At 42.2% G+C, this 27,730-nt stretch overlaps 2 protein-coding genes and 1 pseudogene across 3 annotated transcripts; 1 reads left to right on the top strand and 2 right to left on the bottom strand.

Moving 5' to 3' along the window:
- Nucleotides 1-119: 119 nt before the first annotated feature.
- Nucleotides 120-11,422, bottom strand: LOC111958842 (septin-7). 2 transcript variants are annotated; one of them, XM_070437433.1, is made up of 14 exons: nucleotides 11,314-11,422; nucleotides 9,641-9,739; nucleotides 7,852-7,958; nucleotides 5,938-6,038; nucleotides 5,648-5,782; nucleotides 4,812-4,929; nucleotides 4,455-4,547; nucleotides 3,910-4,006; nucleotides 3,748-3,799; nucleotides 3,471-3,599; nucleotides 2,535-2,555; nucleotides 1,787-1,922; nucleotides 1,352-1,494; nucleotides 120-1,084 (listed from the first exon to the last, which is right to left on the bottom strand). In XM_070437433.1, exons 1-14 carry the CDS (start codon nucleotides 11,321-11,323, stop codon nucleotides 1,045-1,047), a joined length of 1,281 nt encoding a protein of 426 aa, XP_070293534.1. In that variant the 5' UTR covers nucleotides 11,324-11,422; the 3' UTR covers nucleotides 120-1,044. The 2 variants fall into 2 exon arrangements, with proteins under 2 accessions (XP_070293534.1, XP_070293535.1); XM_070437434.1 differs by lacking the exon at nucleotides 2,535-2,555.
- Nucleotides 11,423-12,025: 603 nt separating this feature from the next.
- LOC111958677 (serine/threonine-protein kinase Nek10-like) lies at nucleotides 12,026-19,848 on the top strand. Its single transcript, XM_070437339.1, is given in 24 exon segments — nucleotides 12,026-12,685; nucleotides 12,792-12,928; nucleotides 13,461-13,502; nucleotides 13,602-13,680; nucleotides 13,767-13,834; nucleotides 14,024-14,103; nucleotides 14,152-14,156; nucleotides 14,211-14,292; nucleotides 14,485-14,709; nucleotides 15,504-15,631; nucleotides 15,723-15,729; nucleotides 15,731-15,770; nucleotides 15,919-15,990; nucleotides 16,091-16,142; nucleotides 16,145-16,284; nucleotides 17,874-18,009; nucleotides 18,170-18,217; nucleotides 18,298-18,418; nucleotides 18,583-18,632; nucleotides 18,635-18,675; nucleotides 18,861-18,940; nucleotides 19,118-19,247; nucleotides 19,342-19,412; nucleotides 19,572-19,848. Coding segments are annotated over 21 exon segments (1,929 nt in total). The 5' UTR covers nucleotides 12,026-12,685; nucleotides 12,792-12,928; nucleotides 13,461-13,502; nucleotides 13,602-13,604.
- A 2,545-nt stretch (nucleotides 19,849-22,393) lies between these two features.
- Nucleotides 22,394-27,730, bottom strand: part of LOC111958847 (retinoic acid receptor beta-like) — a 20,198-nt pseudogene continuing 14,861 nt past the window's right edge.

The raw sequence follows: 27,730 nt of genomic DNA, 5'->3' as shown, positions 1-27,730 counted from the left end.
ACTACAGAGCAAAATAAGTATCACATTTAAACTGTTTAAATTTCAGTAGGCCTACATAATAGGTATTCTGAATGTAGTAATGCAGTATCAACATACATCTCTTATCAGAATTCATTGCATTACAAGTCTATCACATTTTTATTAAGTGACTTTGTACAATACAAATAAAAAAATACAGATGAGTACATAGCCAAAGCAAAATATGGTGTTGACTTTCCTTTCCCACATAATCTGATGACATGTGGAGTTACAGAAACATTCCTTTCATTTATTTTTGCTCTTTGTACGACTACTGAATGTACTTTAAACAGTCAATCCTCTTCAGAAACTAGTCAAAGCTTCAGAAAAATTCTCCATACAAAAAAAACATTACTTTAGCTGGCTCGGTATATATAAAAATAAACTAACTGAAATATAACATTTATGAAGTTAATGGTGGTCCAAGGCTAGTGAAATTAGCTAAAATCAGAAGAAAGCGTTACATTTTGGAAAAAGCTTCAGCCATAAAAAAGCCCAAGGTGCATTTTTGCCTCCAGATTTCCCATTACTCCTGTTGAGAGACTAAGACAGTTGTTTCGTGTTAGGCTACATTGCATGGGGAGCTGTTCAGTATGASGTTTATCTGTTACACTTCACTAAACAAAAATTATTTTGTAAATGCCATTTCCTTTTCCACATCATGGAAGATCTTTTGTGCATGTAAACAAATAAAACCACTGAAACATGATTGTATAACAGTTCATTTTTTTTGTTGCTCTGCATTAAACGGTAGACATCAGTTGTTAAATAGACAATGCAACCTTGGGGGGGAAGGGGGCAGTATTCAGTTATATATGGGTTTGGCCTGTCTAAGACGGTAAGTTTGGTTAAGGTAAACACATTCCTTGGAGAAGTCCACAGGCAGCTCTCTTCCGGTCATTGTGACAGTACATGCAGACCCAGCTGGGCTGTACAAGAGCTTTGGTGTTGGTTTGGTGCCCCACACGGATGTCCGAGCTGGCAACATTGGCAACAAGTACAACTTGGTGTTTCTGCAGACTGTCTCTAAAATATCTTCCCCTTCTTTTTGTTTTTTTCCAGAGTCCTGTAGAGGAGAATAGTATATAAGGCAATAAAATGACAAACATTTACAAACAGTGGTTGAGATATGATTATACAACAGTGACACCTTGAGATATGATTATACAACAGTGACATCTAGTGGGACAAGCTGGTATTACGTTCTGCACAGACCCTTGTTTGTGTGTCCAGTTGAGCTTTTTTCTCTAGCCAACAGACAACAATAAATAGAGCTACTCTTGTAACAACCAAAGACACCACTACAGTTCAGGTGTGTGACAGACAGTGTTACCTGGAGGCATCCAGTCTCTGTTGCTCCAGGCGCTGATTGGCCTCCCAGTTGGCCCGGTCATCCTCAAACTGGCGTCTCTTCTCCTCCAGCTCCTTGTGCTGGGCCTCCAGATTCTTCTTCATCTGCTCATGACGCCTCGACAGCTGCAGAAGAGACATTTTGAAAATACATGCTCACAACTGTGACTCACTGAATAACTGACAATTGTTGCTAAGAGGACTATCCTGGTTAAATAAGTGTGCATTTGGAAATGTAACACTTCAGAGAGGGGCAGTGACACACACGTCATTAAAACACACCCCACTCACTGTCTCACTAAGACTTTCAGTGCATCAACACCCACCAAAAAGTTACAGTGTTTATGCATCAGGAAGTAAGAAGTCAAACCATACGGTAGAGGTCAGTAGTGTAGTAAGGCAATGTGACTGATGTTACCTCAGCCTCGGAATCTCTCAGCTTCTGGATCTTCTCCTTGACCTTCATCTCAAACACCTGTTCCATTTCCATCTCCATCTTCTTCATCTTGGCCACGTGCTCCCTCCGCTCCTCCTCCATCTGAGCTAGGGGGCTCCTGCAGGGTCACACACACACGTATGCATGCAAACAGTCAGACCAGTCCTACAGTGCACCGACCTCCATCACACTGGAATAATCCGCACAGTAATGCCACCCCCATTTTCCTGCAGGGAATTGGTACATACAAGGGTCTATGCATGAAAGGAATGCTAGGACCCAACAATGTGGTGACTGAAGTGTGGAAAAGCAGAGGGAAGAAGAAACCCAATTTGCTCTGGAGCAGGGGACTCAAAGACCAGCACCAAGCAATCACGGAGCTGAGTTAGCTAAGCTGTTAGCATAGGCTAGTGAGTAACTGTAGTGAAATAGTGGTGCTTTGGGATGTTAGCTTAGCTAAATGTTAGTAAACGCAATTGAAAGTGAGAAGAAGCCACCAGTCCAACTACGCTAATTACATTTGAAGTATTTGGAATGTAATATGCATATTTATCAATTCCCAGTTGACTTCTCAATGTTGGCATCTACAGGGTTCCTGAGACATTGTCCGACATAAGGGGGAAGAACGGAGAGAAAACTGAACTGGGAAAAAGAGAACCCAGACAGGGGAGGAAAAAGGTATATTAAAAATAATAATAATGATCTAAGGAAACATAAATTGACCACTTACATGCCTTCACCTGTGTCATGTCTAAAAAAACAGAAACACACACACACTTAGCATGCTGTGATGAAATCATGCACTACGACAACGGGGAAAAAATAAACGGACTGACCGCACTAACAAAAACATGGACCAAGAACGAAACATCTACTTTCTCACYGTAAACAAGGAAAGGTTCACAAAGAAACAAAACCACTTTTCAAGAGGCATGAAACGGTGTGTGTAGTAGCAGTAGTAGCATGTGTTTGGTGCATAGCTGTGCGTTAGGAACCGCAGTGTGTGAGGGTGTCTCTCAGTAAAGAGCTAAGATGCTGAGCGTGGTTGGTGTACATAACAGGGTCTTAGGTGTAAGAGAGCAACAGTGTGGAATTTAAAGGGATAGTTATGGATTTATGGGCAATCATGCCCTTTTCTACTTCCCGGAGTCAGATGAATTTGTGGATACCATTTTTATATATCTGTGTCCAGTATGAAGGAAGTTGCTATCTAGCGCAATACTAACTAGCGTAAGCGCAATTGCTAACTAGCCTTAGCGCAATGACTGGAAGTCTATGGGRATAGACTTCCAGTCATTGCGCTTACGCTAGTTAGCATTGCGCTAGATAGCAACTTCCTTTAAACTGCACGAGAGACATAAAAATGGTATCCCAGAGTTCATCTGACTGAGGAAGTAGATAAAGGCCCTCATTGCCAAACTCCCGAAGTATCCCCTTAAGCTGTAATACCTGCATTTGGAATGATGTACCTATATTGGGGGAAGAAATATCTCCAAGAACACTACTACAATAACATCCATTTATATACAGCCTAAATATCACATCAATATGATAAAACATTTCAAATGTCCAGTAGATTATCTGTCATGTAAAATATGCCTTTGATCATTGACAAAGAGAGTTAGGCTATGCCTAATAGAGAACCATTGGTAGCTGTTGGACTCACTTGGTCGACTGTTGACCCTTGACCCTGTTGTTGTCCTGTCCGTTGTAGGTGACAGCCGCCAACTTCCTGCTGCGGTAGTTCTCATAGTGGACGTTATTGGTCACGTCCTTCAGGTCCTGCATGTGGGTTCTGTACGCACACAGAAAGACAGACAAAACAAGTCTTAGAAACCTAGCAAGTTGAGGCTATGGTCAATGTTGTTGACAACGTAACAAAAAAAATGCATTGTCATTTCCCCATTTTCTATCAATTGTTCACTTCATGTTTGAGTCTGTACCTGATGAGCATGTCTCGTAGGATGGTGAAATCACAGTGGTCRCCGTTCTCAACTGCAAGGAAAGACAATCAATACATATTCAAACCGCTCTCCAGAAGGAGCCTCTTACTATTACCGATTTTCCTTCTCTGATCAAACTACATCTCCCATCATGCCTGGTACCTTCTGCCACTCCCCATGGGTACTGTCGTCCTCTGGTCCTCTTCCCGTTCACCTCGATGATGGTGTTACTGCCCACCACGGCCAGGGGCAGACGGTCCTGCAAGAAAAATAACACAATGACGTGTGAGACGAGTGTGTGTGTGTATATGCAACAGCCCTTCCAGAATTTWGTGATAGGCTAGTTGTGGGCCAAAATATTTGGTTTTGCTGCAGCAATTCAGATATTTCGCACGGCAATTTGTGATGATTTTGACCAATTTGGAAAAAAGTTTGACGTGCTGCTTGATTGAACCATTTTATGCTGTAAAAGTTAGTTATTGGTTAAAATGTCCAGCACTCTGTGTGTTTTATGTGGTAATAGTGCAGTGACTGGTAATTTGCACGCTCTCGCACAATAAGCGGGGAATTGTTGATTATGCAAAAACTAATTGCAATCGCAATATCCAGGCGGGACTGATGTAGCTAAGTGCCTCACAGTTTAAATGGCTAAGTTCGTTGGTGCATGCATGGTGTTTAAAACTACTTGCAGAACATTTGTGTCATACCTTGATCTTCTTCACCAGTTTGTTCTCCTCCTCATCATCCGTCTCTGGGAACTCGTAGATCTGGATTTTGTGCTCCAGGATTTCCCGCATGATCTGAGGGACCGTTCAGTATGTTTTATTAACAAGGACCCCAATGACAATCCAAAAGACACGTGGGACAGTTCTTTATCATGTGGTATCAACTCCCTTCGGAATTTCCTCTGGGTAGTACATTCATACAGTCTGAAGGCATCGTCGGAGCAGTATGTGGAATAGGAAACGGCCCATTCTGCCCAAAKAGTCTATTTCTATCTGCAACAATCAAGTCTTCGTGTTTGTAGACCCTTGATGCCCAGCCTCCAGACAGAGCCCACTGACCTGCTTCTTGAACCGTTGGCACTCCTCTGGGGTGAGAGTGTCTGCTTTTGCGATCAGTGGGATGACGTTCACCTTCTCATGCAACCGTTTCATGAACTCAATATCCAGAGGCTTCAGTCTGGAGGGAGACATGGCATAATAACATTAGTACCATAAATGGTGGGGTAGGGGTGCTGATGGACAGATTCAGTCCAGTATTTTCATAGCAAACCATGAAGCTCACATTTCTTTCCTTAAATCTAGTAACTAATAAAACATTGCAATGGAGCTCTAGTAGTGTAAACAAACAAGCAATTTATCAACGATGACAACACAAATAACTATTGTCTGTGTCCCCAGAACACTTTCCCCAGCTGTTTCTCGTTAGCAGTGTCACTGTGCAAGGCACTCGAGTGTGAGTGAGCTATATCAGCTGGTGCTGTGAGGAGTGTGTGCGTGTGAGGGGTCAGTGTGTGTGAGGCCAGCATAAGCTGCTCATTCTAAGAGCCTGTCTCAACACTGACTGGGGGATTGCAAGGACAATGTCCCATAGAACAGAGTATGAACAGTGAACGCATGCACACCCCATTTACCCCACAGCCACGTCACACACAGCCTTCTCTGACAGAGAGCCGATTCCCTTTAGCACTATCAGTCATATGAAACACAACTATGTATGTATACTGCAAAACAACCCTAAAGAGAGAGAAAAAAACCTTTAAGAGGCKGTAGCCAAAAATGATTGGAATTTCTAATATGGGGTAGTGTACTTTACACTTGTGAAATCTTATATAAATCTTATGCAGCCCTCGCCATTCATTCACTGTCCGATCTCTCTCCCTACCACCTAGACTCACCCGTGTCCCGAGGGGGCGATGAAGTAGAGGCAGCACTGCACTCTGCTGTCGGGCATCAGTCGTCTGTTCACCCGCGACTCACAGTTGAGGAAATCCTCAAACTTGCTGTCTATGTGGTCGATGACCGGCTGCCAGCTGCGTGGTACATACAGCCACAGGGAGGAAACAAACCCACACACATTGAGCCAAAATGGTCACTACTTCCTGGAAACCTGTTCACAAGCTATGTCAAATGGGTCAAGATCAATGCATTTATTGGAGCCAAAATGGAGTTGTCAAACTTTGCGTACCAGTTGCTATTGTCCACAGCGTCGCCGAATCCTGGGGTGTCGACTATTGTGAGCAGGAGCTGGACACCACCTTCCTTTACTAACACTTTGGATTGCTCCACCTGGGAAATAGGGAATTATATTAGCATTCAATAGTTGTCTTGTCTAAATGCATACTATTACTATATTWGGTGTATGACAGTGAGATAGTGAACAATACAACTTTCCTAAGAACTGTCGTAAGAATATAAAGCTCTGGCTATTTAACAATGCCAGACCCAATGCGCTCAGCAAAACGCCTGTCTCCACAAGAGAGTGTTTGCAACAACACAGAAGAAATGAGCATACTGCCAATCCCAATGAAGGMAAAGAGGACCAAAACAACCTCTCAGGAAGACACCTTGTCCCCAATTGTGTAGCACACATTGAGGACAGTGGGTGACTCTCATTCTAGCTGCATGCATCAACATGCAGTCTAACACTGTGTTATTACCTAACTATGTAGAGGAACCAGAAAAACAGATGAGCATCTGTGTGGAGATAACGTTGCGTTTTGGAGACCAAGTTTCTCTACTAAATGACATGCAGTGCCTTCAGAAAGTACTCACGCCCCTTGCCATTTTGTTGTGTTACAGCCTGAATTTAAAAATATTTATTTTGAGATTTTTTTGTCACAAGCCTACACACAATACCCCATAATGTCAAAGTGGAATAATGTTGGTCAATTCTTTTTTACAAACTGATTAAATAAACGAAAAGCTGAAACGTCTTGAATCGTGCAGTGAATTTCAAACACAGATTCAACCACAAAGACCAGGGATGTTTTCCAATGCCTCGCAAAGGGCACCTATTGGTAGATGGGTAGAAGAAGAAAAAGCAGCCATTCAATAGCCCTTTGAGCATGGTGAAGTTGTTAATTACACTTTGGATGTTGTATCATGACACCCAGTCAATAAATGATACAGGCGTCCTTCCTAACTCAGTTGCCGGAGAGGTGACTTTAAAACAGTTGCAGCATTTAAAATGGCTGTGATCYGAGAAAACGGAGGATGGATCAACAACATTGTAGTTACTCCACAACACTAACCTAAATGACAGAGGAAGCATGTACAGGGGGGGGTCAGAAGGATTACTTTATCCTATCCTAGGTATTCCTTAAAGAGGTGGGGTTTCAGGTGTCTCCCATGTTATGGGTATGCTTGTACTCATTAATTAAGGACTGGGAAGTTTCAGGATAAAAAAGAAACGGAATACAGCTAAGCAAAGGCAAAATCCTAGAGGCAAACCTGGTTCAGTACGCTTTCCACCAGACACAGAGATGAATTCATCTTTCAGCAGGGCAGTAACCTAAAGGCCAAATCTACACTGGAGTTGCTTACCAAGAAGACAGTGAATGTTCCTGAGTGGCCGAGTTAAATCTACTGAAAATCTATGGCGAGACCTGAAAATGGTTGTCTAGTAATGATCAGCAACCAATTTGACAAAGCTTGAAAAAATGATTAAAATTATAAAAAAGGCAAATGTTCCATCCAGGTATGGAAAGCTCTTGGAGACTTACCCAGAAAGACTCACAGCTGTAATCGCTGCCAAATGTGCTTCTACAAAGTATCGACTGAGACTCAGGGGTGTGAAAACGTATGAACATGCATTTAATTTTCAATACACTTGCAAAAATGTACAACAACAAAAAACATAATTATGGGTTATTGTGTGTAGATGTGCGAATAGTTTTTGCTTTCATCCATTTTGAATTCAGGCTGTAACACAAAATGTGGAATAAGTCAAGGGGTATGAATACTTTAGTCTGCTCTATATCACAGAATGTGTTTCAAATTCCAAGGCATCAACACTGAGGCAAACTAACATGGTCATCGGTGGAAAAAGGATATTCAACAAGAGAATACAGGACTGTTAAGCAGAAGTGTTTTAAACTACCTGTACAGTCTTTTTGACTCTGTGCGAAGGCCCAGGGTATTCTGACGAGTACAAATCTGTTAGGAACAGAGAGTTGATCAACGTGGACTTGCCCAATCCCGATTCACCTAGAAAAAAAGAATAAAAACAGTTGCAGTAAAACAATCTATTTATTTTTGATCATAAAGCCTAATGACAGTGTTGCTACATTAGGGTCAGTGTCATTTTAAAACGAGGGAATCAATGCAACTCAAATCACCATACTGGCCTAGTGTGCACAGTATAACACATAGCTATACCAGCAAGAACACAACATTTAAAAGATATAAGGGAACACTGACATTATAAACAGCTAACCATACATGTTGAAAGCTGGTACACCCCACTGTGTGATAGCTATTCATGCAACTTTAGAGGCATCCAATGGTACTGTAGAAGCATCGAATAAAGCCCAGCCAATAAATCCCAAAGGTCYTGTCTTTGATTGAGGGCCATTGACATTTGTCCAAGACGACCATCCATCTGAATGATTGTGTAAAGGGCTAGGACAACAGCTCCTAGTCTGAACGTGGCTAGAGAATGCCTTATGCCGGCTGTGTGGTCCCGTTTATCTAGTATGGCTAGCCATTGTGTGCCTGGTCTCCATGCTCCTGGTGAATGGAATCATTAACGCAGTGGAAATGACCACTGGCACTGACCTCGATCATTAACGAGCTGCTGTTTACAGGCTACAGTATTGGGAGTTGAGCGCTACCATTTCAGTGTTGAGCGATTGCACTTGACAACGTGCATTTCAATGCCCATCTTCATACTCCTATGAGTATGAACGGCTAGTTTGTATCAACACACCAGTGTTTTCKATGTAACAGGACAGGTTGGCGTGCTGCGCTCAGCGAGGCATAGTGTGCTGTGCCAGTCACTGCTGATAACGCCAGCCCTTTCTGACATTACCAGTGACATGGGCTCATAGCTCCTCAAGACTGGGTAGAGGAGCAGGCTCTGCCTACTGCTGAGGCAGTGTGTTTGTAACAGTATACAAAACTGATATTGCAGAAATAGGACTTTAAAAATCGTATTATTATTCTCATTGCAGCAATCAGGCTGGCGAAATCGTCAAGGCATTTTTGGGCCCCAACAGCCAACTTGGGCACCATCCAACACACTGCCTTTAAAGGATATTTTTACACAGCAGGGTAAATCATGGTGACTTGTTTAAGAGGAACCCCGTTGCATGCGAGTGCCTGGCAAGGCAGGCATGTTTAGATAGGCTACTGACAAGTATAGCCTAACTTCTTAAAATTAAAAAAAATCAATGATAAACCCATGACTGGCTCAGAAAGAGGCTGTTGTTGAGATGAACTGCGAGACAAACTATTCTTAGCAGTGAGGGAGAAATTCTGCTATGCCGACCACAGGAAATGGTTTGACCCAAAGAAACATTTTCCCTCCAAACAGTGACTGATTAGCAAATGAAGGTCCTGGCCGAGTTCAACGACCGCATCCAAGTACTTCAAAAAAAAAAATACCCTTGTATTTTTGATAATACTGCGCAGTTTTTAATAAATCAAAGCTATTTTAATAGGCAGGCAGATGTGAAAAAAAGTTAAATGAGAGGTTGACTGAGAGGAGGTTAACCACACACACGCACACACTTTGCTTGCACATAACTGTGGTCACACACACATTCCTGTCTACAAATTTAACTTACCATATACAGCCTTACCTGGTCAACTGTATTGTGTAAACTGAAATGACTGAAAACATGACTCGGTTGAACCATGACCTCAATATATGAACAGCATTTTCTTACCCACAACCATCAGGGTGAATTCAAAGCCTCTCTTCACTGATTTTCTGTACACTTGGTTGGGAAGGCTAGCAAAGCCCACATACCCCTCCAGATTCTTTTGTTGCTGGAAAGTAACATATGAGCACAACATCATCACCACAGCATTTGCAATGTTATGTAACAGGCCTAGGATACTTTAAAATTAGGATAAAGTCCTTCTGATAAACAGGCAAATCAACATCGGCCTAACTGACCAATCCATCCATACTTACAGCTGTTTTATGGAAATAATCATGCGATGTGGTCCAACGTGAGGTAAGAGCCAAAGGAGAGAACACACGCGACAACAGTCAATATCAGCAATAATCCTAACACAGAATTATTTTCACAAACTGGAAAACCTGGGGATAAATAACATGTGCTTAGGCTAGCAAGCATAACATCACAGAGTTGGATAGTATGATAATGTTATTCACTGTTGTTGGCTTCACCATGGGGTATAACGGAGTCCAATCTCTGTTGATGCCCTTAGCCTTGGACTGTCGTTCAAATATTTTCAATTGAAAGCCTATGTCAGTGCAAAATGATCGTTCAAATTGTATGTCTTCTTTATGTCCATGCATGGTATGAGTGAGATCACTATCTGTACACCAGTGGAGGCTGGTGGGAGGAGCTATAGGAGGACGGGCTCATTGRAATGGATAGAATAAAAGAAACGTGTCAAACCTGGCTTCCATGTGTTTGATACTGTTCCATATATTCCATTCCAGCCATCACAATGAGCCCGTCCTCCCACAGCATCCACTGCTTTACACTGTTACATGAAAAATGTAACAAATCCTTCTTCACGATTATGCTAGCTAGTGTGGTTTCCGTTTCAGTTTGCGGGTCAACTGAAGGAAGTGGTGAGAGGTGTACACTCATGACTGCATGAGAAAAATGTGTATCTTCACCACAATTTAAATAGGCCTTCTTTAATAAAAACCTGACTCACTTTCACTTCGTCCTACCCTAAACCAATTTGAAAAGGCAGACACCCAAAGATACCCCATCTTCACACTTGACCATACTCTGGTTTGCTGTTTTCGACACTATAGGGTGTCACACACACTTCAATCTATTTTTCAGTGTCGAACTCATGGGGAAATCAAGTGTTTGAAATAACTGGAAGTAAATACATTGCTTGACATTATTGTTTTGCTAGCTAACCATTAACAATGGCTTGCTTGGTGAATACTGGGACAATAATTTAAGGGTAGGGTCTTGGCGTTAGCATTTTCTGAATCGTAGGCTAACAAGCCAGCTGGCTAACGTTAGGTGGTGAACATGACGTTATCGCCACACACTGGAAAAAAAGCTAGCTAGCGTTACCTCGATGGAGTTTACTTAACAAACACCAGATACATAGAATAAGACATTCGCTTTTGGAATGAACCACTAGGTAGGTAAACATTTAGGAAAGTAATTAGTGATGAGGTAGAAAATAACTACACAGGAAATGCCTTAGCTAACGCTAACCTGCTAGCTAAACTAGCAACTCATCCAACAACTGGTGGGGGAGACGACTGGGCGTTGGTTACTCWGACAATTAGAAAGCCACAAACAACCATTACTTTAAAATAGCCATTCTGATACAACAAGCTATACATGTAATTTCCAAAGCAGTTTTAGGACATTTTTGATACAGTAAGTAGGCTCACCCATAATGTTGACGTTCGCTGCCGCTCAGAAACCGATCATTCACAACCCGACATTCCGCTTCTTACCACTAGCGCATACCTACGTACTATGGCCGACGTAATTTCACACCTGAACGACGGAGAGTACGCCAGATACAATGCGTACTGAGATTATGAATAGCAAAAATTAAGGACCAAATATCTCGCGGTAGTTTGTTCATTGRCTGAGTTATCCACATGCTATCGCGACAACAATATTACATTTTTGCTTAAGAGAATCTCTGTTTTAATTTGATGTATTTTCCATCAACAGAAACCTGACAGAAACTCTGCATCTACTTAACTTTCCAAAATCGGAAGTTTATTTTGCATATAGATCGATGCACACAGGTTAGTAGTTTATGAAAAATAAATATTAATCAAAATAAGAGCTATAAACCTACTTGTTAAATACAGTTATTTAGTATTAATATGTTTATTTATGCACTTGGTGAAACTGGAACAACCACTGAACTATAATAACAGGGGAACAACAAACAACTACATTCCAAAGACAAAATTATCTGGTGACGGAATGTGAAAAAAAGGCGTCAGTTGTATCCATAGAAACTACCACATAATAATGTTGCTTCCTCCTATTGGTTAAAACTATCATCAAATTCAGTATGACCTTTTCCAATTCGGGCACATACTTTCCCATAATATGCCCATGAATAAACTGCATCATTGAAGGAGAAAACAAGCTTGAAAAATAATAATAAAATAACAGGTGTATCTTACATATTTGCCATGGTGAATGAGGGTAAGGGACTGCTCAGTGGCTCAAAGGAAACATGTTTGTCCTTTGTTTTGTGTTCCCTTGTAGTGGATGGCTGCATTATTCCCGAACTATGTCGCACATGTTGTTGTTCAGTGTTACTAGCTACCGCTAGGCTAATGTTTCTAAAACAGACTATGTTTATTTGTATATTGAGAGCAGTTACAATGTACCAAATGCCATGATATTGAATGCATTGTTATACTTTGTCAATTATCGGAAGTTGAACCTCAGGTAATGACCCATGGAAGCAGAAGGGAGTTTGTATAATGCCCAACCAATTTAAAAAGGTGAGAAGAGCAGGCAAACTACTCCACAAGTTAAAGGGACCAGACAACAAGTATGTCGTATTGAAGTCATTTCAGGTTCAGTCAATTCAGATACTGCACATGCATAATGTCAAAATAGGCCTACTTTTTGGGGGACATTTTCAACTAAAATATTTGCACACAACTGATATCCTGTTTTGACTGGAATAAAACAATTGACCAAAAGGTAACACTTTTTAGGGAATCAGATGATCTCAGGAAACTTCTGTCCCTGCTTGAAACTAATGCTCACAGACACCAGGTAAGGACATGTCAATTCATATGAATGTCAAACCCTCTATTTTGTGTACAATATGATGTGATCAGGTTTGTCTGCCTGACATCCCAGCTGCTGCCTGACATTCCAGGTGGCAGCATTGAGACAGTCATGTAAGGTCCGCAACAGTGGAGGAAGATCCCAGACCACTCTCCAGCTAAATAATGCATGCAAAAATAGGAGTCAGATTCACATCATCTCTGAAGATCCTGAGCTGGAGAAATTCAGGTATATCCCTAAATAATGCATTTAGGATTCCTTAAATATTATTGATCACATAATTAACTTTTCTTACACATCTTTCCTTCTAACACCGCAACATCCAGAAATCAACATTGTTTCAACAGTCATCCTCAACATATGCTCTTTTTGGAGATCCTTACCTCTTTGGTCAAGAACAGACTGTGCATGTAGTCTCATGCAGTTTCAACAATTTTTGTGCAGCTGATGTTGTTGATGAAGGTCTTGAAAGTTGCTCAGTTGTGTGTGTACTTCCGTTGTAGTGACTGGGTCGACCATGCACCACCTGAGTCTGTCCTTAGAGTGCTCATCTGTCTGCAATTGCTTATAAGAGAACCCCTTTATCATGTAAAACGAATGATGGTCCTTTTCTTCCTTCAACTTCATATGATGTAAAATAGATATGACTTGTGCTGCCTTTCTTTTATGACTTGTTGACAAAAACCTGACAAAAACAGGACAATTCAACACTCTGAATTCAGGTATATTTTTTAATTCTCTTCATACCCTCTCTTTTCAGAGAGTTTTTCATCAACTCCAAGCTGTTGATCTTCTTGCAAGGGTAAATGTACTTTAAATCTATTTTTAAAAACCTTCAAGTCTGACAGCTTGTGTTGCTTTTTATAGTTGCCGCTTTCTGTCCCGTTCACTCCCTCTCCAGTACATGGAGTTGATGTGCAGCAGTTATCTGGAGTGTGGAAAGCAGACATTTGCTATGGAGAAGTTGGTCACTATGACATGTGAGTTATCAAATCCCCCCAAAAAGTAGCCTGTATTTCCCTCAATGTCCATCCTTATCATTCCTTGTCTTTTCATTCCTGAATAGATATGTTTCAGAAACTGTRTGCAGTGGAGGACCAAAGGCAGTGGGTTATTGAGAGTGGAGCTCATAAGGTAAACAATTGTAAAAATTGCACTGCCTTGTACAATATACTATAGGATTGTGTTAAATAAAGAACTGTACTCCTAACTGACTGTTAGTCCAATGTCTGATCCCCATTACTTGTGGATAGGTTTCTTTCTGTCTGGGAAAGTAGTAACTAATGAGCATATAATGATATAAGATTTCATGCTCATGCTCAGACCCTGGTAAAGCTCCTATCAACACATGACAGCAGTGTGTTACTAGGTTCCCTCCTAGCACTCACCTCATTGGCTGAGAGGTAACTGCTCTTATAAAGGGACCTTGGGACATCATGCATACCTTTTAGTAAGAGTATACACTGTAGCTAACACTTAAATACATCGCTTGATCTATCCCCTTGTTCAGAATGCAAGGAGAAGATAGGAGAGTTGTCAATCGTGYAGAATCTTCTTGTTATACTACAAGATTATGACTTATTGTCCATAAGGTACAGTGCCTACCTCCCTAATRAGTCACACACTATGCGTTCATCTTTAAGCAATAAAGTTGCTTCAAAATAAACAGTTRGCCTTACACCCRCATCAACAGCACGACTATATCAGTAGCAATAACATGCACCTTCCAATGTCTTGCTTTGATGTGTGTTTTGCATATCCATTTTTCTTTGTGTCCCTTTCAGGATGAGTGCAGAGTTGCTGCGGCTGCTTTCCCCGGTGCGGCAGGTGSGGGAGCAGGTGAGGGAGTGCGAGGGCCTGCCAGTGCTGCTCAGGCTGCTGCCCGGGGAGCACCTGAAGCTGATGTGGAGCGTAGTGTGGGTCCTGGTCCAGCTGTGTGAGGAGCCAGACACCAGCGCCGAGATACACACCTGGGGAGGGGTGCAACAGCTGCTCCACATCCTCAACAGGTGAGAGGCTGCCTCTGGATAGACTAAAGAAGTATCATAAAAGTTCATGGAGAGCATAGACTACTCAGGAGTTCACTGGGTCAAATGCAGTATATTGGGTGAGGCCTAGGTAGTGCATATTATGACCTTGAGAAAATTGTGATTATGAGAAAATGGTATGCAACCTCTGGTTAGGCTAAAAATGTCACGCCATGTCTCTGTTTCACCTATTCCTGTGATTGTCTCCWCCCCRTRTGGGTGTCGCCTATTTRCCCCAGTGTATATATTTCTGTGTTTCCTGTCTCTCTGTGCCAGTTTGTCTTTTATGTTTAGTCAACCAGCGTGTTTTTCCCATACTCCTTTTGCTATTCTCCTTTTTCTAGTCCTCCCAGTTTTGACCCTTGCCTGTTTCTGGACTCTGTACCCGCCTGCCTGACCAGCCTGCCTGACCATTCTGCCTGCCTTGACCACGAGCCTGTCTGCCACTCTGTACCTCCTGGACTCTGATCTGGTTTTGACCTTTTTGCCTGTCCACGACCATTCTCTTGCCTACCCCTTTGGATTAATAAACACTGTAAGACTCCAACCATCTGCCTCCTGTGTCTGCATCTGGGTCTCGRCTTGTGCCTTGATAAAAATAGTATTTCAAACTTTAGAACATATATTAATCAAGAGTTACTTAAGAGTTTAGTGGGTCAAAGACAGTGGTTGAAACATTGGTTAGTGCATATTATAACCATGAGAAAATGAAGTTGATGAGAAAGCGGTAAGCAACCCAGATCAGTAGACTTCTGTAATGTAATGTACCGTTCCAGTGAACGGGCGTACGTTTCGGACCGCTCCTCTATCGAGGCCAATGCAGCAGGATGCATCCAGAGACAGCACATCAGTGAGGAGCTCAGTCCGCAGGAGGGTGTGGACGACACCATATCTCTACAGTCAGGTAGGAACGTACACTGGATATGTTGACTATAGATCCTACAGATGGATCTACGTCCAACATAATCTTATGTAAATGTCTGTCTTTATTGCAGCATGCTGTGCTCGTTTTGGATGACACCACTGCACATCAGGTGGTTCAGGTAAGGGCACCTACCCACAAACAGAAACAGAGTGTTGGCTGCCGTTAGAATGGTCAATGAACTGGGCAGTATTTAGGACTATGATATTGATTCAGAATTGTGTTCGTGGAAAGGACATTTTTGAAATGCATTCTCTTTGCTTCATCAGGAGAATGGGGTAATTGCGAAATTGATTCTGCCACAACACTTTCTCAATGGACCAAAAGCAATATCCCTACAGGTATTAAACATGCTTTAGATAATGGTGTAATTACAATTATCATGTCATGTTTGTCCTTATACTGCAATGATAGTAATTATGTTATTGTTGATGTTGACAGTGCTATGCATTTCAGAACCTACGTTTCCTCTTCAGCATGGAATGTAACCGACATCTTTCAGAAAATGTATGAAAATCATTTTCTGTTTCAGGCTCTTTCCTACAGATTTATTTGAGATGTTCATTGATGTTGGACATTATGTGAGAGACATCACTGTCTATGAAGCACTTCAAGCAAAAGTTTCTCTCTACACGGTGAGACAACTACTATACTGTAAAAACGACTATACGTAACATACAGGTAAACACCAACATATAGCGTCTTAAAAGGTTGTTGGGCCACCATAAACCAAAACCGCTTCAATGCATCTTGGCATAGATTCTACAAGTGTCTGTAACAATATTGTGGAAGCACCTGCTTTCAATATACTTTTTATCCCTCATTTACTCAAGTGTTTTCATTATTTTGGCAGTTAGCTGTACATTCAAGGGCCCTCTCCTGTCTCCTTTTACCTGTTAAATACATTTAGAATGTAATGTAAAGCCCCGTATAATATGCTTTGGGGACCTTTAACAGAATGTGACTGGCAGAACGGGTGTTATATGTGGAGAATGAGGGCTGCAGTAGATATCTCAGATAGGGGGGAATGAGGCCTAAGAGGGTTTTATAAATAAACATCAATCTTGCGACAGGTATACAAAGATGACCAGTTTACAGAGGAGTATAGAGTGCAGTAATGTGTCCTGTAAGGAGCATTGGTGGCAAATCTGATGGCCGAATGGTAAAGAACATCTAGCCACTCGTGAGCACCCTTACCTGTCTATCTATAAATTACGTCTTCGTAATCTAGCATGGGTAGGATGGTCATCTGAATCAGGGTTAGTTTGACAGGTGGGGTGAAAGAGGAGCGATTACGATAGAGGAAACCATGTCTAGATTTAACTTTAGCCTGCAGCTTTGATATGTGCTGAGACAAGGACAGTGTACTATCTAGCCATACTCCCAAGTACTTGTATGAGGTGACTACCTCAAGCTCTAAACCCTCAGAGTTAGTAATAACACCTGTGGGAGGTGGGGCATTCTTCCTAGCAAACCACATTACCTTTGTTTTGGAGGTGTACAGAACAAGGTTAAGGGTAGAGAAAGTTTGTTGGATGCTAAGAAAGCTTTGTTGTAGAGCAATTAACACAAAATCCAGGGAGGGGCCAGCTGAGTATAAGACTGTATCATCTGCATATAAATGGATGAGAGAGCTTCCTACTGCCTGAGCTATATTGTTGATGTAAATTGAGAAGAGCGTGTGGCCTAGGATCAAGCCTTGGGGTACTCCTTAGTGACAGGTGGTGGCTGAGACAGCAGATTGTCTGACTTTATACACCGCACTCTTTGAGAGAGGTAGTTAGCAAACCAGCCCAAAGATCTCTGAGACACCAATACTCCTTAGCCGGCCCACAAGAATGGAATGGTCTTCCGTATCAAAAGCTTTGGCCAAGTCAATAAAAATAGCAGCACAATATTGCTTAGAATCAAGAGCAATGGTGACATCATTGAGGACCTTTAAGGTTGCAGTGACACATCCATAACCTGAGCGGAAACCAGATTACATACCAGAGAGAATACTATAGACATCAAGAAAGCCAGTCAGTTGACTATTGACATGTTTTTCCAACACATTTTGATTAACAGGGCAAAATAGTAATAGGCCTATAACAGTCAGGATCAGCTTGATCTCCCCCTTTAAATAAAGGGCGAACCGTAATATCACTCCACACGTCATTAACATTCTTTCTGGTATATTTTCTACCGGTTTGGTTTTGATTGTTGTGTGCGGTTGTGCTGAGAGGTGAGGAAACAGAGTGGACAGAACCTTCTGGCTCTGAAGGAAGCGTATCTCCACAACCCTGCCTTTGGCAAAGATAAGAAGTCCAGAGACAGCAACGTGGAGAAGATAGTTTCTGAGCTCACCCTCGTTAAGGAACAGGTTAGAATTGGTTTACTATCGGCCAGATACAGTAGTTCATGTCTCACACATAGCTTTTGTTTGTTGATATTCTACCATGTGGTTTTATACAGTATTACCTACAACACACCAGTCAGTAGATATTTTTGAATGATGAGCACTTTTTCTCTGTTCCCTGAAAATGACCCATCCAAATGTTGTGAAATATCACAAGACATTCTTGGAAGGTAAGTYTCAGACACACCACTATATTGAGTTAACATTATTAAAATACCAGCTTTATAAATGGCTATGAACACTGTTTCAGGTGACAGGCTGTACATTGTCATGGAGTCGATATAAGGTGTTCCCCTCTGGGACCATTTCAACTCTCTGAAAGAGAAGGAGCAGCAATTCACAGAGGAGAGACTTTGGGACATATTCATCCAGGTAAGTATCGGCCTCCATTGCTTTGCACTGACAACAAAGCTACTGTGACCGTGAATTCTCTCTTGGATAATTACTATGAAGGAATGAATTAATCAATGCTATGATGTTGTTTACTAAAGAGTGCATATCCTTGTTTGGTTTTTTCTCCCGATGAAATTCCTCGGATGTGTCTGGCTTTAAGGTACCTGCACAGGGAGAAGAGGATCATCCACCAAGACCTAATAACGTCATGCTGGGAGAAAGGGACAAAGTCACTATCAGTCAGTCAATCACAGTTGTCCTTTTCATGCTCTATTTCTCTCTCCTCATGGCATCTCCTACTAAAACCAGAGGCACACGTAAACGGGAATGAGTCAAATTCTTCAGCAAACCACTTACCATTCATTTTACGTACATCATGTCCTTATGCCTGAAGGTATACGTGTCGGTAAAACATTTGACCTGAATCCATTTCAGCTGGCTAAACAGAAACAGGAGAACAGCAAGCTAACATCAGTGGTTGGGACCATACTGTACTCCTGGTGAGTTGTGTATAATAGTTACTCAGGGGAGATTTCAGGTAGATCTGTCCTGATGATGAAGTAGGTCGTCTCTAAGGTACGACTGCCTTTAGCAAGCTTCATGACTGACACTCCAATATCATTTGAATGATCTCTACAACTGCCCCTTATTGTGTGTGTGTATATGTGTGAGTGTAGTCCAGAGATAGTGAAGAGTGAGGCGTATGGGGAGAAGGCTGATGTCTGGGCTAGCGGATGTATCCTCTACCAGATGGCTACACTGAGGCCTCCGTTCTACAACAGCAACATGCTCTCCCTCGCCACCAAGGTGGCACGCAAACGCACATATACACACACACTACTCACATAGGTTCTCTATGTACCTAAGGCTATTGTTGCTAAACTGTGATTTGTGTTGGTAGATTGTGGAGGCAGTCCATGAACCAGTGGAGCAAGGCCTTTTCTCAGAGAGAGTCACAGACATGATTAAATGGTAAGATGTTAAAGTGAATTAATTTATGTTTCACTTAAATATTTTTGATGTGGATAGCAAAGGGCTCTCATTGCATCACACAAATCAATGATGGACAGTGCTTGACAAGATGCTACATTATCTGATTACTACCTAAATAACTCCCATAATACCCCTCAGGTGCCTGACAACCGACGCAGACTTGCGTCCAGACATCGTGGAAGTCAGCTCCAAGATCTCTGACATCATGATGAGGTTCATGGACAGCTTGTACACCTCCCAGAATGCTTTGGAGAGGAGGGCGGAGCGAGACAGGAAGCGAGCACAGAAGTACTTCCTGGAGAGCCATCGGGGCAGGGGCAGCTGCCGCCACTCCTCTAAAGACCAGGAGAAAACCCCTAGTAGGACTGATGAGTCCATGGTACCATACTTCTCTTTAGGCCACAGCTCAAACTAAAGCAAAAAAATACACCGCCAAGGTAAATCTTCCCTGGATTATATGGCCATAATTTATGTTTCTCATAAAACATTTGCTACCATGTTGATTATGATCTATATGTTTATATAGATAATGGCTCCGATGGAGATCTAGATCCCTCTCATACCAACATCTCCACTGCCTCGGGGTATAAAGACGCTGGTGAGCACTTGAATTCAGATCTTTCAGTTACTAGGAGTATTCCCAAGTGAAATGTTTGGATTGGAATCAATTGATCTTCGTTATTGTTAAAGGGCCGGTAAAGAGCAGCATCAGTGCTTCTGTGGCAGATGAACAAATCTTAGCTGGGTGAGTCTGATGATCGTACTCTGATATATTATATGTTGTTGAATATTACCCATATCATCATTTCATCTGAAGAGTGCCTATACTGTTTGTGTCATGACAACAGTTTGTCAGTCAAGTGATAAAATAACCATCCTGTTTTCCTCAGTGGTGAGTTTGCTGTTCTGAAGCCAAAACCTCGACCAGCTAAATTGGGTAATTTTGAAGGATGTTCTGCTTTCCTCCTTTAACTCTTTAGTTAAAAGGGTTCAACTGATAAACATGTGGGTTTCGTAGCGTCAGCAGGAATCTGTGTGTCTCAGAGGAAGGTTCGGCAGATCGATGATCCCATCCAAAAACTCCTGGTATCACCTGGTCTATATGTACTTTAGATTTTCATTCGATTTAGAGTTCCGGTAATATAATGAGATATACCAGTTTGTTGGTGTATAAAGTATGTCTAGACATTTGAACCATTATATTTAAAATCATACTGTTTTTCACCATTTTATGTTCAGCTTCCCCCAGCTCTTCAGCACAGTGTCAAACGGCGGGCGATTGAGAGATTCAAAATGTCCCTGTTCCACTACGGAAGCAGTCCCTACAGTCTCAAGGTGGAGCTTAACAAGGTAAGTACAAGACACCAGGAACTTACAACAACGTTAGAGCGATCTGCCTCAACTTTGGAGTTGAACTGCGGTAGTCAGCGTGGCATTGTAAGCCTATATACCAGTCTAGTTCATCTAACGGGTTAAATCCGTATGTGTTGATCTCCATTTTGTTTCCAGCTGCTCTAGGGGTCTCCAGAGCCAATGGAGTCGGGCTCAGACTGGTGGTCTCTGGTCCAGTCATTTGGAGGAGACCATCTAGGTGCTGCCAAGCAAGGTACGCTAACCTCAGTGCTAGTGCATACTGGTTAACATAGCAATCTAACAGTACTGAGGCAACAGCCACAGCTACATGATTGTTGTGTACTCACGTTGTCTCCCATGGGGGTTGCTATAACTCTGTCTATGTGTTTACAAGCCTAAAATGTATCTGCTAACAAGTCTAACTTTGTGCTACAGGTGATATGGAAAATGGGAATCAGCTATGAGCAGATGTAGGTTAGTATCTGGGATTTTTTTTAATGTATAGAAATAAATACAGTAAGTTAGCCTGTTGAAGTTGACATTTTTGGACATGTCTATGTCTGGCTGAAACGGAGAAAGTGGAAATATGGATGGTATAAGTGATAATTCCTTTCAGGCCATTATAGAGGAGGTTCTGGAGGAGAATGGATAGAACGCAATGAGGAATGACCAGGGTGCAACAGGGACAAACAAGTGACCTCCATCCTTTATATATCATGTCTTTATTAGCATGCTAGTGTTTTCCAGTCACACTGTCGAAATGGGCTGGCACTACATTTCTTTGAGAGGCTGATAACCTTGATACACAGTCTACATAAAGGGGAAGTGTTTCACGACAGGCTCAAACAGAGACAAATAGGGTCAGAGTACTGATTTCGGGTCAAAGAAAGCAGTCATACTTCTCTATCAATATGCATATTAGACTATTTATGGCCTAAGACATTGAAACTGTATGGTTACTTGGAGTTTTTCCTCTTTGTGTTTGCACTGAGCTAATGTACTCATGCGTAGATCATATGTACAAATCTATACCGTTTCTAGGGTCTTTCTCAGTGGGGTGCTGTTGTGTGATTATTTTGTGACCGCTCTCTCTCCCAGGTTACACTTTCTTTACTCTAAGTAGACTCAGGATAGTGATTTTACAGCTTTATCTCTGGTTTTGTCTGACCTGCATCAGACGGCATGTTCCTAATGTCTCTATACAATAGTCTACTTCTAGATGATATTCTATGTTAAATGTTATGAATTGTACATTTTAATTTGTTTCTCAACAGCTATGCTCTGAGGAAATCTCAGATGAAGATTGATGCACTTTCTACCTATGTTTAACTTTTAACAGACAGGTATTCGTGTACCCAGGTCTGTGTGTTAATAGAAACTCTTGCATGTATTTCCATGACATGGGAAATAAATCTATTTCTGTGGAGAATCCTGTTTTGTATGTCTGGCTTTAGATTATTGAGCCACTCTTGAATATTTCATCTCATTGTGTTTATACAGTAATGAGTGTAATTCTCTACAAAGACCACAAGGAGCAGTATCAACCTTTGTATGGAGTACTGGCTCCTGTAAAGATTTAAAAATAAATGAGTCAGACACACCCAGGGTATATATAGTTTCAAGACTTTAATAGACCAATAACTATCTGAAATATGATCATAATCAATATCACAAAAAAAGCACCATGCCGTTCATCATAGGGATAAACATAACCATACAATGGTATGTAGAATACACGTTGACATGGTGAGAGTAATAGCACTTACTTAACAAAGCCAATCATGCAAGACTTMAAATAATGGAAACGTGAACCCCCTTACTTTAGAGWAGGTACCTGTTTTAAAATCTCTCGTACATTTGTGACCTACACACACCCAGTAATGACCTCCGAAAAATGCATCCTTTTTGAGAGTTAAACTGAATCCATATCATGCCTTGCCACTGTGTCGCACCACAATGGAATGTCCATTCACAATTCACATGAATTCCACTCCCATCCGTATAGAAAGGCTCTCTGTGTGAGGTTAATATGTTAAGCTACTCTCTAGTACTGCAATGCACTGTATGTATTTAAACCATCTTCTAAGCACCTTATGATACTGACCAACACACAGGCCGGTCCTGTTATAGCTCCAGTCACGTCCAGTTATGAGTATTCTCTTTTTCTCTCGGTATGTACGTCACAACTAAGTACTGTAGCATGATTCTATTTACAATTCCCTTTATATATTCAACTCTGAATACACTGTTTTCACTGGTATTGTTCACATTTCACCATCCTCATCATTTCCTTCCCGGAACATCCCACTGGAGGTATATTTTTCAAACAGGCCAGTGTCTATGTACTGTGTGGACATGGAGAGTGTGTGGGTGTGATGTTCTTGTCTGCTCTCTGCTCCTCAGACTGCTTCTGCTTCTCCAGGTTCTCCATCTCCTCCAGCATCTCCTGGATAAGAGGAGGCATGGAACCTGGGATCTCCATCTTCAACGTCACCACGCGCTCAGCTCCTGTGTAATTAGAAGGGAAAATGTCAATGGCACTTTATAGAGTAGTCGAAGTGTCTCTTAACTATATCACTCTCATCAGAGGTAAATTTTCCTTTATTTTCTCCTATTTAACCCACCTCCACCCAGCATGTCTTAAAGGGTTTTTACACTGACTAGATTTGTTGCCCACACCGACTTCTACAAGTCACCCCTGATTTTCTACTTCTCTCTTTACACTACATCCTTAAATTAGCCCTGGATGTGGTTGGATGTGCACTGCTGTTGTAAAATCACAATATGCCATAACACCTGGTTATAACAGTCATGAAGCCAAGCCAACAGACTAAGGTCAAAGTAAGTGTCATAGCCGATAGGGAGTTGACCTCTAACCTTTGGCGCTGATGCTGCGCAGGTCGGTTATCTTCATGAGGACCTTGGGGAACATGAGGGGCATGCTGGGCCGGCGTTTACGGGAGTAGATCTTCAAGGCCTCCAGTAAGGGCTCTTGCAGGACCTCCACCTTCGACGGCTCCTCCAGGTCCTGGCGGTCTGACACAGGAGAGACATTGTCAGTGTGACACCGACACATCATTCATCTGCTAATTCAGCTCATATCTAGTTTGTTTGTGTGACTCCACTACAAAGCCAACACAAAGCCAACACAAGGAAGCTAAGGTAACTGAACTAAATGACTATCGCCTCGTTGCACTCACTTCTGTCATCATGAAGCGCTTTGAGAGACTAGTCAAGAATCATATCACCTCCACCCTCCCTGACACCCTAGACACACTCCAATTTGCTTACCGTCCCAATAGGTCCARAGACAACGTAATCGCCATCACACTGCCATATCCCCAGAGGAATACCTATGTAAGAATGCTGTTCATTGACTACAGCTCAGCATTTAACACCATAGTACCCTCCAAACTCGTCATTAAGCTCGAGCCCCTGGGTCTCGACCCCGCCCTTTGCAACTGGGTCCTGGACTTTCTGACAGGCGCCCCCAGGTGGTGAAGGTAYGAAACATCTCCACCCCGCTGATCCTCAACACTGGGGCCTCAAGGGTGCGTTCTCAGCCCTCTCCTGTACTCCCTGTTCATCCATGACTGCATGGCCACGCACGCTTCCAACTCAATCATCAAGTTTGCAGACGACATTACAGTGGTAGGCTTGTTTACCAACAACGACYAGACGACCTACAGGGAGGAGGTGAGGGCTCTCGGAGAGTGTGGTGTCAGGAAAATAACCTCTCACTCAACGTAAAAAAAACAAAGGAGATCGTGGACTTCAGCAAACAGCAGAGGGAGCACCCCCCCGGGAGCACCCCCCCCCCATCCACATCGACGGCACCGTAGTGAAGCTGAAACTGAATTGGTCCACCCACACAGACAGCGCGGTGAAGAACAACAGCGCCTCTTCAACCTCAGGAGGCAGAAGAAATTTGGTTTGTCACCTAAAACACTCACAAACTTTTACAGATGCACAATTGAGAGCATCCTGTCGGGTTGTATCACCGCCTGGTACGGCAACTGCTCCATCCACAACCGCAAGGCTCTCCAGAGGGTAGTGAGGTCTGCACAACGCATCACCGGGGGCAAACTACCTGCCCTCCAGGACACCTATACCACCCGATGTCACAGGAAGGCCAAAAAGATCATCAAGGACAACAACCACCCGAGCCACTGCCTGTTCACCCTGCTATCATCCAGAAGGCGAGGTCAGTACAGGTGCATCAAAGCAGGGACCGAGAGACTGAAAAACAGCTTTCATTCTCAAAGCCATCAGACTGTTAAACAGCCATCACTAACATAGAGAGGCTGCTGCCGACATACTGACTCAAATCTCTGGCCACTTAAATAAATGGATTTAATAAAGGTATCACTAGTCACTTTAAATAACGGCACTTTAATAATGTCTTCATATCCTACATTACTCATCTCATATGTATATACTGTATTCTATACCATCTACTGCATCTTGCCTAAGCCGCACGGCCATCGCTCATCCATATATTTATATGTACATATTCATCCCTTTACATTTGTGTGTATTAGGTAGTTGTTGTGAATTTGTTAGATTACTTGTTAGATATTACTGCATGGTCAGAACTAGAAGCACATCTGCTAACCATGTGTATGTGACCAATAACACTTGATTTGATTTGATATATGTATAATTTAACTACACCCACAGAAACTTCTATACACAAAAACGACAGTGAGGTTAATTTATTGGAGTAAATAGTTTCAAATAAATGTACTAAAAGTACATCTATTCATAAAACAAAAAAAAGATAGTTCACGTTCCATATAAAACATTCTGCCTGTACTGAAGCTATGGATAGTTGCAGTACCTCCAGACACCAGGCAGATGGCGCTGAGCAGGCCACTTTCTGTGTCATCCATCTCCAAGGGCAGCAGCTGGCCGGCGAAGGTGAACACCTGGTCTGTGAGCGGGCCAAAGCCAGCGTTGTGGATCTGTGTACGGGTCAAGGTCAGCCCGTCTGAGAAGGTNAGCTGGCCGGCGAAGGTGAACACCTGGTCTGTGAGCGGGCCAAAGCCAGCGTTGTGGATCTGTGTACGGGTCAAGGTCAGCCCGTCTGAGAAGGTCATAGTGTCCTGGTCAGGAGTGTACCTCGTACAGATCCGCAGAATCTACAGTAGACATAAGGGGACATAAGGGGTAGTATAGGACATACAGAAAGGGACAGTATAGTCAGTATAGAAAAAGGCAATGGTGAGATGCATGTTCAAGAAGAGGGGGATGGAAATTAAAATAAAAAAGACATGAAAGACAGTTCAGGCAAATAGAAAAAGAGAGAGAGAAGTATAGAGGTAAAACACAAACCTACATGGAGTCTGCATAAGAAAAAAGAGAAAGACAGATCAGGTAGAGAGAGATAGAGAGAAAGACAGATCAGGTAGAGAGAGAGAGAAAGACAGATCAGGTAGAGAGAGAGAGAGAGAAAGACAGATCAGGTAGAGAGAGATAAAGAGACGAAAGGGACAGTATAGTCAGTATAGAAAAAGGCAATGGTGAGATGCATGTTCAAGAAGAGGGGGATGGAAATTAAAATAAAAAGACATGAAAGACAGTTCAGGCAAATAGAAAAAGAGAGAGAAAGTATAGAGGTTAAAACACAAACCTACATGGAGTCTGCATAAGAAAAAAGAGAAAGACAGATCAGGTAGAGAGAGATAGAGAGAAAGACAGATCAGGTAGAGAGAGAGAGAGAAAACAGATCAGTAGAGAGAGAGAAAAGACAGATCAGGTAGAGAGATAAGAGAAGACAGATAAGGAGAGAGAGGAGAGAGAGAGGACAGATAAGTAGAGAGAGATAAAGAGAAAGACAGATAAGGTAGGTAGAGAAGATAAAGAGAAAAGACAGATAAGGTAGAGAGAGATAAAGAGAAAGACAGATAAGGTAGAGAGAGATAAAGAGAAAGACAGATAAGGTAGAGAGAGATAAAGAGAAAGACAGATAAGGTAGAGAGAGATAAAGAGAAAGACAGATAAGGTAGAGAGAGATAAAGAGAAAGACATAAGGTAGAGAGAGATAAAGAGATGTACAGATCAGGTAGAGAGAGATAGAGATCAGAGATAGAGATGGACAGATCAGGTAGAGAGAGATAGAGAAAGATAGATAGATCAGGTAGACAGAGATAGACAGATCAGGTAGAGAGAGATAGAGAAAGACTCCTTAAAAACTCCTTAAAAAACATTTGTAGCTTAAAAATGCCACATCATAGCAAGCACTGAGTCAAGTTTCACAAACGGCCTAAATCACCATCAATCTGCACAGTAATTATCCCTGCACGCCTCATTAGAAACCACCTCAGTAATGTAAAATAAACATGATAACGCTTTGATTTCAGATTAAAGAGTTCCCATTGAGAAATAGAGACCGTGAGTGAATCACCATGGTGCAGCTAGTGAGAATCTACCAACCTTTGATGGTGCTGGAGAAGCACAGAGTTGACAATGAAAACCAGAAGATATGGGGAGATGAAAGAGAATAAACATGCCTTCAGCGGTAACACTCTTGTCACCAACCCACCCCACTGTGTCTGTCTTCAGCACAACGATGCTGAGACAATGTAACAGCAAATCCATAGTGTCTGCACCAAACAGCACACTGAGGCTGATAGACAATGTAACAGCAGATCCATAGTGTCTGCACCAAACAGCACACTGAGGCTGATAGACAATGTAGACAGCAGATCCATAGTGTCTGCACCAAACAGCACACTGAGGCTGATAGACAATGTAACAGCAGATCCATAGTGTTCTGCACCAAACAGCACACTGAGGCTGATAGACAATGTAACAGCAGATCCATAGTGTCTGCACCAAACAGCACACTGAGGCTGATAGACAATGTAACAGCAGATCCTAGTGCGTCTGCACCAAACAGCACACTGAGGCTGAAGACAATGTAACAGCAAATCGTCCATAGC

This window comes from Salvelinus sp. IW2-2015, linkage group LG35 (assembly GCF_002910315.2).
Source record: "Salvelinus sp. IW2-2015 linkage group LG35, ASM291031v2, whole genome shotgun sequence".
In the NCBI taxonomy this organism is placed as follows: domain Eukaryota; kingdom Metazoa; phylum Chordata; class Actinopteri; order Salmoniformes; family Salmonidae; genus Salvelinus; species Salvelinus sp. IW2-2015.
This window is presented reverse-complemented; position numbering and strand designations above follow the sequence as displayed.